This window comes from Camelina sativa, chromosome 11 (assembly GCF_000633955.1).
Source record: "Camelina sativa cultivar DH55 chromosome 11, Cs, whole genome shotgun sequence".
Taxonomy (NCBI): domain Eukaryota; kingdom Viridiplantae; phylum Streptophyta; class Magnoliopsida; order Brassicales; family Brassicaceae; genus Camelina; species Camelina sativa.
Window position 1 is genome coordinate 35,808,716 of NC_025695.1, and position 14,074 is coordinate 35,822,789.

Consider the following 14,074-nt stretch of genomic DNA (forward strand, 5'->3'; position numbering starts at 1 on the left):
CTCGACATATTCAAACAACTACACCTTTTAAACTTGGAACAACACAACAAATCAAAAAGACCCAAAACGATATATATAAGAAAACCAAAGTGAAACAATTTATTTTCGAAATACAGTAAACAGCAAAAATCCGATCCCAAATAACTAATTAATGCCAGATGAAGACATTATACTCGACCACGGCATCTTGACCAACAAGCTTATAAGTCTGGGCCTGTGCATAGCCTCTAGCAAACCTGAAAGCGCCGGTTCCACCGATGATCGGCATCTCTCTCAACTTCGTCATTATCGCATTCCGTCCATACATCGCGAGGGTGCTTCCGTTGAACTGTCCTTCCGTGAAAGCCAAGTTAAATACCATCGTGAAGATTAAGTCTTTCAAGTCCGTCGATGCGTACATCCCCTGAGCTCTCCCCACTTCCTTCGAGCTCGGGTCGGGTCCATCAGTCAAGGGATCATCAGCGATCATAATCACTCCAAATTTGATGGCAGAGGAGTTTGTTCCGGGAGCTTCAGCCACTCTGATGGCGGTAGGTTTGTCACCGGAGATGACGTCATGGAAATAAAAGTGGAGGTGGGTGAATTTCTCCGGCTTATAGCCTTGATATGGCGTCGTCGTTGTCGCGTACGCTTCGGATTCTGTAACGGTTACGGCAAGTAGAAGAGTAGTTAAGAAGGGAGAAAGAAGAAGTAGAAACCGTTTAGCCATGTTCGTTATTTCTATCTACAAAGGTTAAAAAAAATATGATACTTCAGGCTGTTGTATATGGAAATGTGATTTATTTATACACAAAACAAGATCAGTACGCAACTATGGGTTTATATAACATTTGTATATATGTCGTTTTCCAGATTGGTGACAACTAGGGATGTTAAAAAGGGTTTATAAACCCAGCCCGGCCCAGCCGTGTACAAGCTCGGCCCTCCAAAAACCAATGTTGAATTTGAACCCTACAAAACTAACACTAACGAGCCTAAACTCAGTCCAGCCCTGACCTTGCAATTATTATTTTGTTTTCTCTTCCTAAGCGTGTTATTTAATTATTGACGAGTTGAGTGATAAACTTTGTGGTGGTCGTGGAATCGAAGCCAGAGCCTTGGACTGTGTCTCTGCTATGCAATTATCTTCTCTGTTTTGGACTTCTTGAAGTTGAATCTAATAAGCCCTTAGATTTCAGGCAAATTCCTTATTCGTTCCCCAATTTCTTCTTTGAATTCGTTCATCTTTCAATCCCTAGTTCCTCCATCACCTCAATTAGAGCGAATTGATTTCTACGAAGATCGTGTGAGTGAATTGATTTTGAGAGGTCCGTCAATGGTGCTTGGGAGTTGGGAAGAAGAAAAAAAAATTGCCTAAAAAAAAACCTAGACTAAAACGTTGTCATTTTCAAATAGAAGATTGAAGAAGAATAAAACAGGGCCAGCTCGAACTTTTGCACAACTCGGCCCTAGACGAGCTCGAAATATTAATAACAAAAATACAGAGTTACGGGTCCAAGATATTTAAACGAGTCGGGCCAACCCTGTAACTTTAAGCCCTTCTTAACATCCCTAGTGACAACAACATGTCCGTTGACGAGGAAGTAAACCAGGTTGTTCGATTTATAAACAACTAGATATTTCCACTTGTACAAATCTTGATACTATGAAATATGTAAACGATGAGGTATATACAAACAAATAAGAACGTTCCCGCAATACAAAAGACAAAAAAGATTTTTTTTTTCTTTTTTTTAGTGCAAAGACAAATCAATACAATAAAAGTAGAAGTTATTGTTCTTCAGTGTTGACACATCAGCTTTTTAGTTGAATGAGAAGCAGACATATCAGTAAAGACCAACAATCAATAAAATTATAACAATTAATACACACATCAGCTCAATTTTGATTACTTGTCATCGTTCAAATTATCTAACCCATTCTCCTTCTCCGCTTCACCATGTATCGAGGACTCAACTGTCACTCTAAAAAACATAAACGGGGAAGGGAGTATTATCAGCGGATCTTCACTCTGCGACAAGATCCGGTGAGGTAGCGCTCGTTCAATATATAATCTGTTCTAATCCGTTGGCTTTTAATTCTAGGGGTAATCATTCTCGGACTCCGTATCTTCTTTTATATTTTTTTTCTATCTCAGCAAAAACACTCGTCTTCGATTTTGATTCTGGTTGATTGTGAAAGTTTAAATTATCTGGAGTCATTTCGTTTCTCTTATGATTACTCAATGTTATTTGGCACTACCTTAGTTAGTGTTCATGGCACGCTCTCTGTTGTTTTTTAAAAATTAGCTATCATTTTTAATATAATTTCTCATGTCTTTTATCTTTATCTCTGTCTTTTACTTGTTAATTATGATTGTCTGGTTTGGTATCTATGCCACAAGTCACTATATTGTATGTATCAATTCGGGAAGTTACATGGCTTATATAGGTAAGAAAGATAACGCTGATAAGAGTGAACTGCTTGTACTGTATTTACATGTTGATTCCAATTCTTTATTCTTTTTGCAATGTTTACTGTTTTGATTATTTCTATGTGCAGGATAAAATTTTCACGGATGTCTTTTTAGAATTATTATTTGTCAACAAGTATAATGTAGAAACTTCATGTTATACTATAATAAACATTCACGAAATTAGAAAGTTTACTGAGTTGTATATGTTTTGTAGAGAGGAAACTCACGGTTTGAGGATTGCCATCCGATCATTTTGGTGAAGAGCAAAGCTAGAGCCATTTGGAAAGTAAGGTTATTGGTTTCCTCTTCCCTTTTCCCTCTGTTTTTCTTTTTATTGTCCACGTTTGTCGATAAACTAAGGACAATTGACTAATTTATTATGTTACAAGCATCAGATTTTGTACCCCCCCCTTCTTGTTTGTTTTTAGCCTAAAAATTATTCACTCCATAATCATTTCACAGAGCCTCTAAAATTAGTTTAGGTATGAAGTTATCTCTTTTTTTTTTTGTCTGATAAAACGGATAAACTGTTGGCACATAATGTATGAGGAAGCTAGCGAAGTAGCGAATGATGCAGTCGGGAGCATGAGAACAGTTGCTTCATTCTATGTAGAGTAGAAAATGTATAAGAAGAAATCTGAAGGTCCTACGAGAAATAGGAATATGTGAAGGCATAGTCAGTGGTATCGGTTTCAGAGTTTCTTTCCTATTCCTCTTCTCTTCTTATGCTAGCAGTTTCTATGCCGATGCAAGGCTTGTCAAAGACGGCAAAAAAACCTTTGATTCTATTTTCAGGGTATAAAGAAACAAATGCGTTTTAGAAACTCATGATTCCTGTTTTTGTTTGTGCCCCTTTCTAAAGACTGTTATGTTTCGAAACATGTTTCTTTGCTTTGACAATGGTAGCAATCTCTCAGTCAAGTTCATTGTCTCTTGATTCCATCAAAGCTGGCAATGCGGCAGCATCGATCTTGACAATTATAGACAAGGAATCAAAGTTGATGCAAGTGATGAGTCTGGAAGAGTTCTTGATAATGTTAAAGGAGATATCGAACTTTGTCATATCAGTTTCAACTATCCTTCAAGACCAAATGTTCAGATCTTCCAATATCTTTATCTATCTATTTGTGACGTTGGAAAGATTAGATATAGAAGAACTAAAACAAATTGTCAAATAGAATAAAATCTATAACCATGAGTTAGTGTAACATCCGCTAATCGGAATCCCGATTTAGGATGTGCATCGATCGATGCAAGTGTTGTGTCGATAAATGCAAGGCCGGTTTAGTCAAGAAACGAGTAAGTTAAACATTGCATTTTGGGGTTAGGAAACCCTGAAACCAAGTATTAAAGTTGGAACTCGAGGGTTTGGCAGAGTTTGGTCGTTTTTGGAGGAAAATATAGAGAGAAAGAAGTTCCTAAGTGTTCTTGAGAGTTTTGAGAGATTTGTGGCTGTTCTTGGAGAAATTGTAGTTGGGATCGTTGTAGGAGCTTGTTAGGAGTGTAGATCTACTTGTTTGAGGGACAGAATCTTCTTGGCAAAGGTGAGTGCATGACCATGGCTTATCTAAGCTTGAGATCTCTGATATTTCCTGTTTATGTGTTATCTGGTTGATTCCTTGGCTTGTTAGAGTGTTTATGTGTCACTTGAGGCTTTGGGAAGCTTCTTTGTGGCTTTGTGATATGCATATATTTTACCATGTTTCACCATAGTTTATTCACATCTTTTGCATAGTTTATTAGCTAGTTTTGTCATTATTGTGTAGTTTTAGCCTCTGTTTGTGCATTCTAGTAGAATATGCATTGCATTTGTATTGTTTCATGCATAAACAGGTGATTTGGACCCCAAGAAGCATGGAAATGAGCTGAAGAGAAATAGAGTGCAATCAGTGAAGCAGACAAAAGCTGGAACATAAGAAAACCAAGGTTCAGAGGCCACTCGACCACCACACTCGACCGTGTGGGAAGATGGACTCGACCAGTGAAGAAACAAAAGGAGAAGGCACTCGACCATGCACTCGACCGAGCACATGGTCGAGCACTTCCAACCGCTTTAGTGTTTTGTGTGTTAGCTAATTTAGGGCTTCCTTCCCATCCTATAAATACCCCTTGTACTCTATGGCCGTCCACAAGTCAGACTAAGTCAGAAATAATATCTAGAGCCACCTCAAACCTAGTTTTTACCCCTTTTGGGGTTTTATTATTTTTCAGCATCATTATCCACTTTTGTTCTTGCTTTTTTCCAGATTTTCAGAGTTTGTAACCTTCATAACTTTTTATGTGTTGAGAATCTGAGTTTGATAATTTGTATTAAGTTGTAGATGTCTCTCTTATTTTTCTAGTCATGTTGGTTTCATCATTTTCTGGGTTTGAGTTTTTCATCATCATGATCTGTTCATCTTAGTAATGAGCTAGGGTTCTAGAGATGGATTAGGCTGGTTTAGAGTTATGGTTGCTTAGACTGATCAAACTTTGCTTGTTTATAGATCTCTTCCAGATTAGGTGTCCACTAAGCTGTTCTTGTTCTGAGAAGTTAAGATTAGATCTCAAGTTTCCTTGCAACATACCAATGTTTAGGTTGCTAGATAAAACCAATACTGGAGATTACTGTGCTAGCCTAAGAGATTAGTTGTCTAGGGTGGTTTTTGACAAATAATGATCTGGATCTTTAATGATGTTTATTCATGTCTTAGCTAGTGAAAACTAGGTCTAAGAGTGTCTAAACCTGATTACTATTATTGTCATGAGAGTGGATTAGTAAGGTTATGAGATCATTTTCTAGAGATAACTCATGTTGATTGAGGTTTGTTGATCAGTTTAGGTAGCCTTAGCTTGATACCAGCCCATGAATCCATCTCTAGGAGCCTACTTTGTTTATTGATTGTCTGTTATTGCATTATGTTTTGTTTCATTGCTTTTTAATATGTTTCAAGTTATTAAATTGCTTATGTTCTTCGTGCCAAACCACTCGACCTAGCAAACGGTCGAGTGCTTGATCGAGCTCTATCTGGGTTCATTTACTTTATATTCTGCTTATGTTCTGCATCTTTGTAGATTTTTTTCATTGCATTTATCTAGTTCTTGCTACTACTTAGTTTAATCTCTGCATTGTTCACCTTTGTTTATTTTGCATTTAGTTTATGTTCTAAGTTCTATTGCTAACTGCTCACCACTGCCTAGTTTCTTCTTTTGGTTGGTTTTTCTTGAGTTTCAGGTGCTCACTCGAGCAAGCACTCGATCGTCTGCACGATCGAGCCTGTGATCGAGCACCAACCCATAAACCAGCTTGTTTCCTCGTCTCAGTCAGTCGACCAGCTGGTCGAGCCTGTGTTCGATCGTGTGTCCATTCGAGCAGCTGATTGAGTCGGTTCATGCAAACTAGATCCAAGGGAAACCACAACCTCCACTAGTATATTGATCACATCAACCGCTTACCAAGGGATCTGAGGCAATAGAAAACAAGAATACTTCAAGAACAAGAGGAGCAGTTACTCATGGATCCTCCAATCATTCATAATCAAAGACCAAGGAACAGGTTGGAGATGCTCCTAACACTCACAATCAAAGAGCAGGGATAGTTCCACCAGATGTGGCCAACAACAACTTTGAGATCAAGAGTGGTCTTATTTCCATGATTCAAGCTAACAAGTTTCATGGTCTACCTATGGAAGACCCCTTAGATCATCTTGATGAGTTTGACAGAGTTTGTGGGCTAACAAAGATAAATGGTGTAAGTGAAGATGGCTTCAAGCTCATATTGTTTCCATTCTCTTTTGGAGACAAGGCTCATCTATGGGAGAAGACTCTTCCAACTGATGCTATTACAACTTGGGATGGTTGTAAGAAAGCTTTTCTGGCCAAATTCATCTCTAATGCAAGAACTGCAAGATTGAGGAATGAGATATCAGGTTTTGCACAGAAGAACAGAGAAACCTTTTGTGAGGCTTGGGAGAGGTTCAAGGGCTATCAAACACAATGTCCACACCATGGTTTCAGAAATGAGTCACTACTTAGCACTCTCTACAAAGGAGTATTACCCAAGATTAGAATGTTATTAGATACAACTTCCAATGGTAACTTCCTCAACAAACATGTAGATGAGGGTTGGGAACTAGTTGAGAACTTGGCTCAATCTGATGGGAACTATAATGAAGACTATGACAGGACTGTGAGGTTTGTTGAATCAGGTCAAGATGAGAAGTATAAGAAGGATTTAAAAGTTGTTCATGAGAAGTTGGATAGGATATTCCTAAGACAACATAAGAGTATTCATTTTCTTGGTGAGGAAGACACTCCAGCTCAAGATGGGGAGAATGAACTTGCTGAGCTTTGCTATGTGCAGAACCAATGAGGTTCCAAAGGCTACAGTCAGTTTTAAGCCTAATAACCTATCCTACAGAAGCACAAATCTAGCCAACCCTCAAGATCAGGTTTACCCTCTTTAACCACCACAACAGCATAACACATATGTACCAAAGCAGCAACAACAAGATTTCGAGGCTCCATTGTATCCCCCACCAGGGTTTCAGACTCATCAGGCCCAGGAACCTGACTTAAGAGATTTGATGCAACAGCTGCTGCTTGGGCAAGCTAATGGTTAGATTGAGATAGCAAAGAAGTTTGCTGAGATAAACTAAAGGTTGGATTCCACCTATAATGATCTGGATCTTTAATGCCTGTTTATTCATGTCTTAGCTAGTGAGAACTAGGTCTAAGAGTGTCTAAACCTGATTACTATTGTCATGAGAGTGGATTAGTAAGGTTATGAGATCATTGTCTAGAGATAACTCATGTTGATTGAGGTTTGTTGATCAGTTTAGGTAGCCTTAGCTTGAGACCAGCCCATGAATCCATATCTAGGAGCCTACTTCGTTTATTAATTCTCTGTTATTGCATTCTGTTTTGTTTCACTAATTTTTAATCTATTTCAAGTTATTAAATTGCTTCTGTTCTTTGTGCCAAACCACTCGACCTAGTGACTCGACCTAGCAAACGGTCGAGTGCTTGATCGAGCTCTATGTGGGTTCATTTACTTAATATACCGCTTATGTTATGCATCTTTGTAGCTTTGTTTTATTGCATTTATCTAGTTCTTGCTACTGCTTAGTTTAATCTCTGCATTGTTCACCTTTGTTTATTTTGCATTTAGTTTATGTTCTAAGTAGTTTACAGTATGCATTTCATTATTGTCATTATGTTGTTAGTAATCAAAACCATTATCATATATGGGTTGAGTTGAGCTAGAGTTCACATCTTAAGTGATTGCATAATCACCCTTTATGGATTGACATCCTTTATGCTACAACTATATAAGGGTATTGAAACACCTTGCATACCATCTGATCATCTTAGCCTAGCTTGTGATTGTTTGACATTCATGATTAATTCATAGGTTCATTGACACACAAAAAGGCATGTTTCACTTTGGATCTTGTTTTGGTGGTTTAGGAACATATATCCGGGGAGGAGCTTTGGGAAAGAAGATGCTCGGCATGTGCGTCCGTCGATGCACTTTGTGTGTCAATCGATGCAATGCAAGGATGGCGCAATTTTGACCTAGGAGCATCGGTCGATGCCATGTGGAGGCGTCGATCAATGCAATTTGGGATTTTGTGCAATGTCGAGCATGCATCAGTCGATGAAGTGTTGGTGTCGGTCGATGCAGGTGAACCTTGCATCGGTTGGTGCAAGCTTGTGTCGGTCGATGCGACCGCAGTTGGTGTTGGTCGATGCATGGGTTGGTGCGGTTGATGCAGTTGTCCTGGTTTGTTGTTTGGTTATTGATTGTTGTTTTATGGTTAGATATATCTCAATTGCTTTTGTGTATAGTCCAATAGATGGGAGGATTGCCTTACTGAGTGTTTACAAAATACTCATGCATGTCATATGTGTTGTGGTGCATGTAAAGACAAAGTGTGATTGTGGAATCATGGCGATGAGGAGGAGGATGATCTAGGATTCTGGTTATGTGTTGTTGGTCTTGGCTATGTTTATTAATGGTTGAACCTGGTTTAGTAGCATGCTAAGTTGATGGTTAGAATGGTTAGAAATGTTCCTGTTGTTGGTATTGTTTCTGTTGTGTATATTGGTTGTTGCTGGTTTAAGAATGAATTGTGGCTTGGTTGGTTTAATTAAGTAGTATGTGATGCTTAATTATATATTATTATTAAGAAAAAACGGGTCGGGTTGTTTCAGTTAGTTTGATATAAATCCAGCTCAGTTCGGTTCAATAAAATTCTAAATTCTCTTATTTTGTTTTGGTTCTCTGTTTCAGACAATAACTTTGATTGGAGAGAGCGGAAACGGGGAATCAACAGCGACTGCGTTTTTGTAGAGGTTTTAAGAGCTTGATTATGGTCAGATCACTTTTGATGGAGTTGAGATCAAGACAGTTCAAGTGATATGATTTAGACAACAAACCGGATTGGTGAGCCGAGAATCTGTTTTGTTCAATGAAACGATCAGAGCAAACATTGCTTATGGTAAAGGAGGAGATGCTACTGAAACCAAAATCTTATATGCAGCTGACCTATCTTACGCTCATGGCTTCATCAGTGGCCTAAAACATGTAACTTAAACCAGAATAATCGAACCAAATAAACAGATTGTTTAGCCCTAATTCCTAAGTCCATGGTTTCAGATTAGACTGAAAAACTTACTTACCATTGCAAGTCAATGATACAATGGTTGGTGAAAGAGGAGTTAAATTATAAGGTGGGGAAAAAGCAGAGAGTAGCCATAGCCAGAGCAATTGATAAAGACCCTAATCGAACCAAATAAACAGATTGTTTAGCCCTAATTCCTAAGTCCATGGTTTCAGATTAGACTGAAAGACTTACTTACCATTGCAAGTCAATGATACAATGGTTGGTGAAAGAGGAGTTCAATTATAAGGTGGGGAAAAAGCAGAGAGTAGCCATAGCCAGAGCAATTGATAAAGGCCCTAAGGTGTTGCTAATTGATGAAGCCACAAGTGCTCTAGAAGCTAAGTCAGAGCGTGTGGTCCATAATGCATTGGACCGAGTTATGGTTAACTGAACCATCATACGTGGTGGTGGCTCATCGGTTATCGACTATCAAGAATACTGTTATAATTACGGTGGTTAAGAATGGAGTCATAGTGGAGAGAAGAGGAAAGCATGAGACTTTAATTAATATCAAAGATGGTGTTTATGCTTCTTTCGTCAGCTTTTAAATCTTCATGCAACAAATAATAACGAAAAACAAAAAACTTACCGTAGAACACAATCAAATATTTTATTAATTATGATTTTGATTTCAAACAACAAAAAAAATTATATATTCTAAAAAGTACGCCGCATGTACTAACCTAGTGTAAGAATAATAACAAGATTCTGCATTGTGATACTCTGCATAAATTCGATAAAAAAAATTAGCTACATCATTAATGTGGCCTAATTTATCCAAAAAACTAGCTCAAAAGTTAAGGATTACTATTTTATTAGCTTAAACTCTCTATTTCAACCGATGTGGTACATTTTCTGACTCTAATAGTCTCTCTGAAAATATGGACGGAATACAGTCCAACAAAAACAGTTGAAATCCAACAATTCGATATCACAGCAAGACACTCATTTATATATGACACATAAATGAAAAAAAAAAAAAATTCCGGAAAATTGGCTGTTAGATATGGGTTTTGATTTTCGTTAAAAAAAAAAAAATCTATGGCCTTTGATACTATATTAGAAATGTGACCCAACTTAATCTAAAAACTAGTTTAAGAATGATTATCACGTCCTTTATATAAGGTCAAAAGTCTTTATCCTAACGGATGCGAGACATATTTGGACTCTAATATATATATATATATATATATATATGTATTTATATATATAAATGTATAAAATTTAAAGATTAAAGATGTTTGGCATAGTTGTACACGTAATATAATATAGTAAATGATTTTTGTTTGTATACCATGAATGATCCACCCACGTACGTCTCCCGGCTCTGAGGAATCGGCTTGGAACAACACCATGTATGGATCCTTGTTGGCTTTGTCCATTTACGTAAACAAACTTTCATTTCTGCGTATATATCATAACATCTACTACTAATAAAAGAAACTCACTGAGACCTCTCAGGTCGACCATCAGCAAAAAAAAAAAATTTCTCACAATTTGTAAAGTCACCTTCTATTTTAAGGACATCATCAAAATATAGTTTTCTCAGTCTGCCGAATCACTTTCTATTTTTTTTTTCAACTTGAACTAATTCCAAATCCACATTGTGATGCCAATGTTAGCAATGGACAAAACTTCCAAGTTTTAAAGGAAGGATCGTCGATCCCGATTGGCACAATTGGTTTCCATGTTCTTATATATGGATCCACATACTGTAAATCAATTAGAGCACCTGACCACTATTTCGCATTAGATAAGTCATAAGTCCATGATTTGTTCTGGTCTTTTTCATTTTATGTTTCTAGAGTTAGCTTCCCCCACATAGGTAACTAGTAAAAAAGTTCTGTATAGTTACAGAATTATTTGTAGGTATAACTTTGTTTGTGTAGCAAACATTTTTTTATTACTGATTTGTGACAAAAATAGTTAGTAATTATTTGGTCGTAGCAAAATTTTCCGTCGTAGATAATTGTCGCAATTTGTTACAAATTTGTGACTAACGGAAAAGTAGCAAATTGCTACGGTTTGTGACAATTTGCTTTTGTTATTTGTTACAGATAGAGTCTGAAAAATCAGTAACAATTAGCTTCAAAAAGTAACAAAATGGGTGTCGGATAAAGGTGACATTTAGCTACACATTGTTTTGTGACAAACTTGTTACTAATTAAGACGATATAGTTGTGAATAATTAATACCATTTAGCTTCGCATTCACCGTGTTAGTATTTGTGACAATTAGTTACGACGTAGATACGAAAATCAAAATTTATAAAAAGCTACATAAATCACAAATAACCTGCAAATATCATTGCAAAACAAAATTCCAAAAGCTCCGATTACAGAAAATAAAATAGAGTTTTAAACATGAAGAAAATAAAACAGAGTTTTAAGCAGTAGAGAAAAGAAAGAGTTCTAAATAGGTAGATTGAGTAAAGAAAGGTGGGAGAACAACATCTTCGAAAAGCTCCGTATCTTCATCTTTTCTTGCTCATGAGACTCATCAGGGACATTAGTGGGATGACTTCGATGGACATCAGCCATTTCTGGAGGTTCAGTCGCAGGTTCGGGATTTTCTTCACCGTTCTCCGTGATGTTGCCTTGAGTTGGGCCAGTGAAGATTCAGAAACAAATGATAGAGAGATGTGTTTAGAGCAAAGAACCCATGAGAATGCCCGAGGAATATGAGTGAGAGCCATCACTGATTGATAAAAAGCATCACCTGAAATCACAAAAACAACAAGTAAAAATTAACATGTAATCAGAGTGAAGAAAAAATCCACAGAACCAAAGTGAATATTTTCAGAACCCATGAGAATGCCTGAGGAAGATCAGAGAGAGCCATGAGAATGCCTGAGGAAGATGAGTGAGAGCCATCTTGATGATAAAAGCATCATCCAAAACCTGAAATAACAAAAACGACGACAAAGTAAATATTAACATGTAATCAGAGAGAAGCAAAGTGAAAATTAAGAAGTGAACATGTAACTTTGTTTGTTCCAACAATATCAGAAACTACGTGTAGACTGTAGAGTCGTATACATCATACATAGACAAATCCCATCTATAGCGTCAACCTTAGTAAGTAGCATCACAAAGCATCAAGAGACAAATTATATCTACAAAAATTAATAATATGGCAAATTATTGTTGCATATTATTTTTGTGTTGTTTACACATTCCTAATCGCATATATCATTCCTCACTTCTCCTTCTCGTTCTACGACCTTAGCCTTACCGAAACTGATATATCATGGTTTTTACGTGTGTTTTAGCCATGTTATAAGTCTAATATATAATGTCTTTTTGGTGTTTTAGAGTCTTTTAGAGTCTTTACAGTTTTAGGTACGTCTTAGACTTATTTTGAGATTTTTGAGCATTTTGGAGCATCCGGAGAAGCCAAGCTGAAGAAACAAATTCGGAGAGAAAAATTGGTGCAGGTGTCGACCGACACCACCCATGGTATCGAGCGACACCTTTTTCTGACAGCAACTGAATTTTCAATCTTTTTGAAGTTTTGAGGATTTGCAAATTCTGTCCATAAGTTTCTCATATTTGCAATTAAAGCCCAAGTTTTGTATTAGACATATTTATAGGATTTTAGGTCAGATCTATACTTTATTTTTGCTACCACCTTTTGAGAGAGAGAGATTGTAACGCCCCGACCGCCACCTCTTAGTGGGCCCCATGTCCAATCCCAGTCCATGGGCCCATTTTTCTTCATGGGCCTCACGTCCTCTCACTAGGACCGTGAGCCCATCCATATCTGACGGTCGGCTTGCTACGTCCGGGAGGCTTTAAAGACTTTTTACCGTCCCTAAAAATCACCACATGATATTTCCATGTGTTTTGTCCTTACTCGCACAGTTCCGACAGTCAATTTCCGGAAGGTCACCCATCCTGAGACTATTCCATCATAAGCACGCTTACTGGAAGGTCACCCATCCTGAGATTACTCCAGCATAAGCACGCTTAACTGTGGAGTTCTCTCAGGCCCCCTCACCGAAAAGATAAGTGTACTTTGGTGACATAGGTGGCCAAATCAATTCTTTTAAACCTCTCCGCAAATCTATGAAACCGGGGTGTCACAATTCACCCCAACTAACAGATCGCAACGTCCTTGTTACGCACCAAGACCGTCATCCCCTGACAGTGTGAGCCCACTCGACTTCACACTCGTCTGGATTTGGCTCTGATACCACCTGTAACGCCCCGACCGCCACCTCTCAGTGGGCCCCATGTCCAATCCCAGTCCATGGGCCCAATTTCATTAATGGGCCTCACGTCCTCTCACTATGCTCTTGAGCCCATCCATATCCGACGGTCGGTTTGCTACGTCTTGGAGGCTTTAAAGACTTGTTACCGTCCCTACAAATCACCACATGATCTTTCCCTGTGTTTTGTCCTCTCTCGCACAGTTCCGACAATCACTTCCCGGAAGGTCACCCATCCTGAGACTACTCCAGCATAATCACGCTTAACTGTGGAGTTCTCTCAGGCCCCCTGACCGAAAAGATAAGTGCACTTTGGTGACATAGGTGGCCAAGTCAATTCTTTTAAACCTCTCCGCAAGTCTCTGAAATTGGGGTGTCACAAAGATCAATAGAGCTTTTAAGACAAAAGAATCAAGACTCTTTCAGAGAGATTCATAACTCCTTTATTTTTAATGTTTTGATTTTTTAGTGCAATTTATTCAGAATATGATTTGTGTTTCATTGATTATGTCTGAGTAGATCTGCTTATTAGGTTTAGGGTTTCTCATTTGAGATTTCATGGATTGTTAGATTGATTATATTGACTACTTGGGATTCATTATCTTTCTTGTTCTGCACCATAGGTTATTCTTAAAGCTAGATCTTTGATTAGTCATGTGGATTTAAATCTTAAGATTATTGATTGATATGAGAATATAATTGATCTTAAGATTGCTGAGCAAATTTACTTTTTACAAAGAGATTTGGATTAGTGATTTTGTG

At 37.7% G+C, this 14,074-nt stretch overlaps 1 protein-coding gene across 1 annotated transcript; it reads right to left on the reverse strand.

Moving 5' to 3' along the window:
- Positions 39-718, reverse strand: LOC104725244 (dirigent protein 2-like). The gene has a single exon (XM_010443869.2). The coding sequence runs from the start codon at positions 707-709 to the stop codon at positions 149-151; it is 561 nt and encodes a 186-aa protein (XP_010442171.1). The 5' UTR covers positions 710-718; the 3' UTR covers positions 39-148.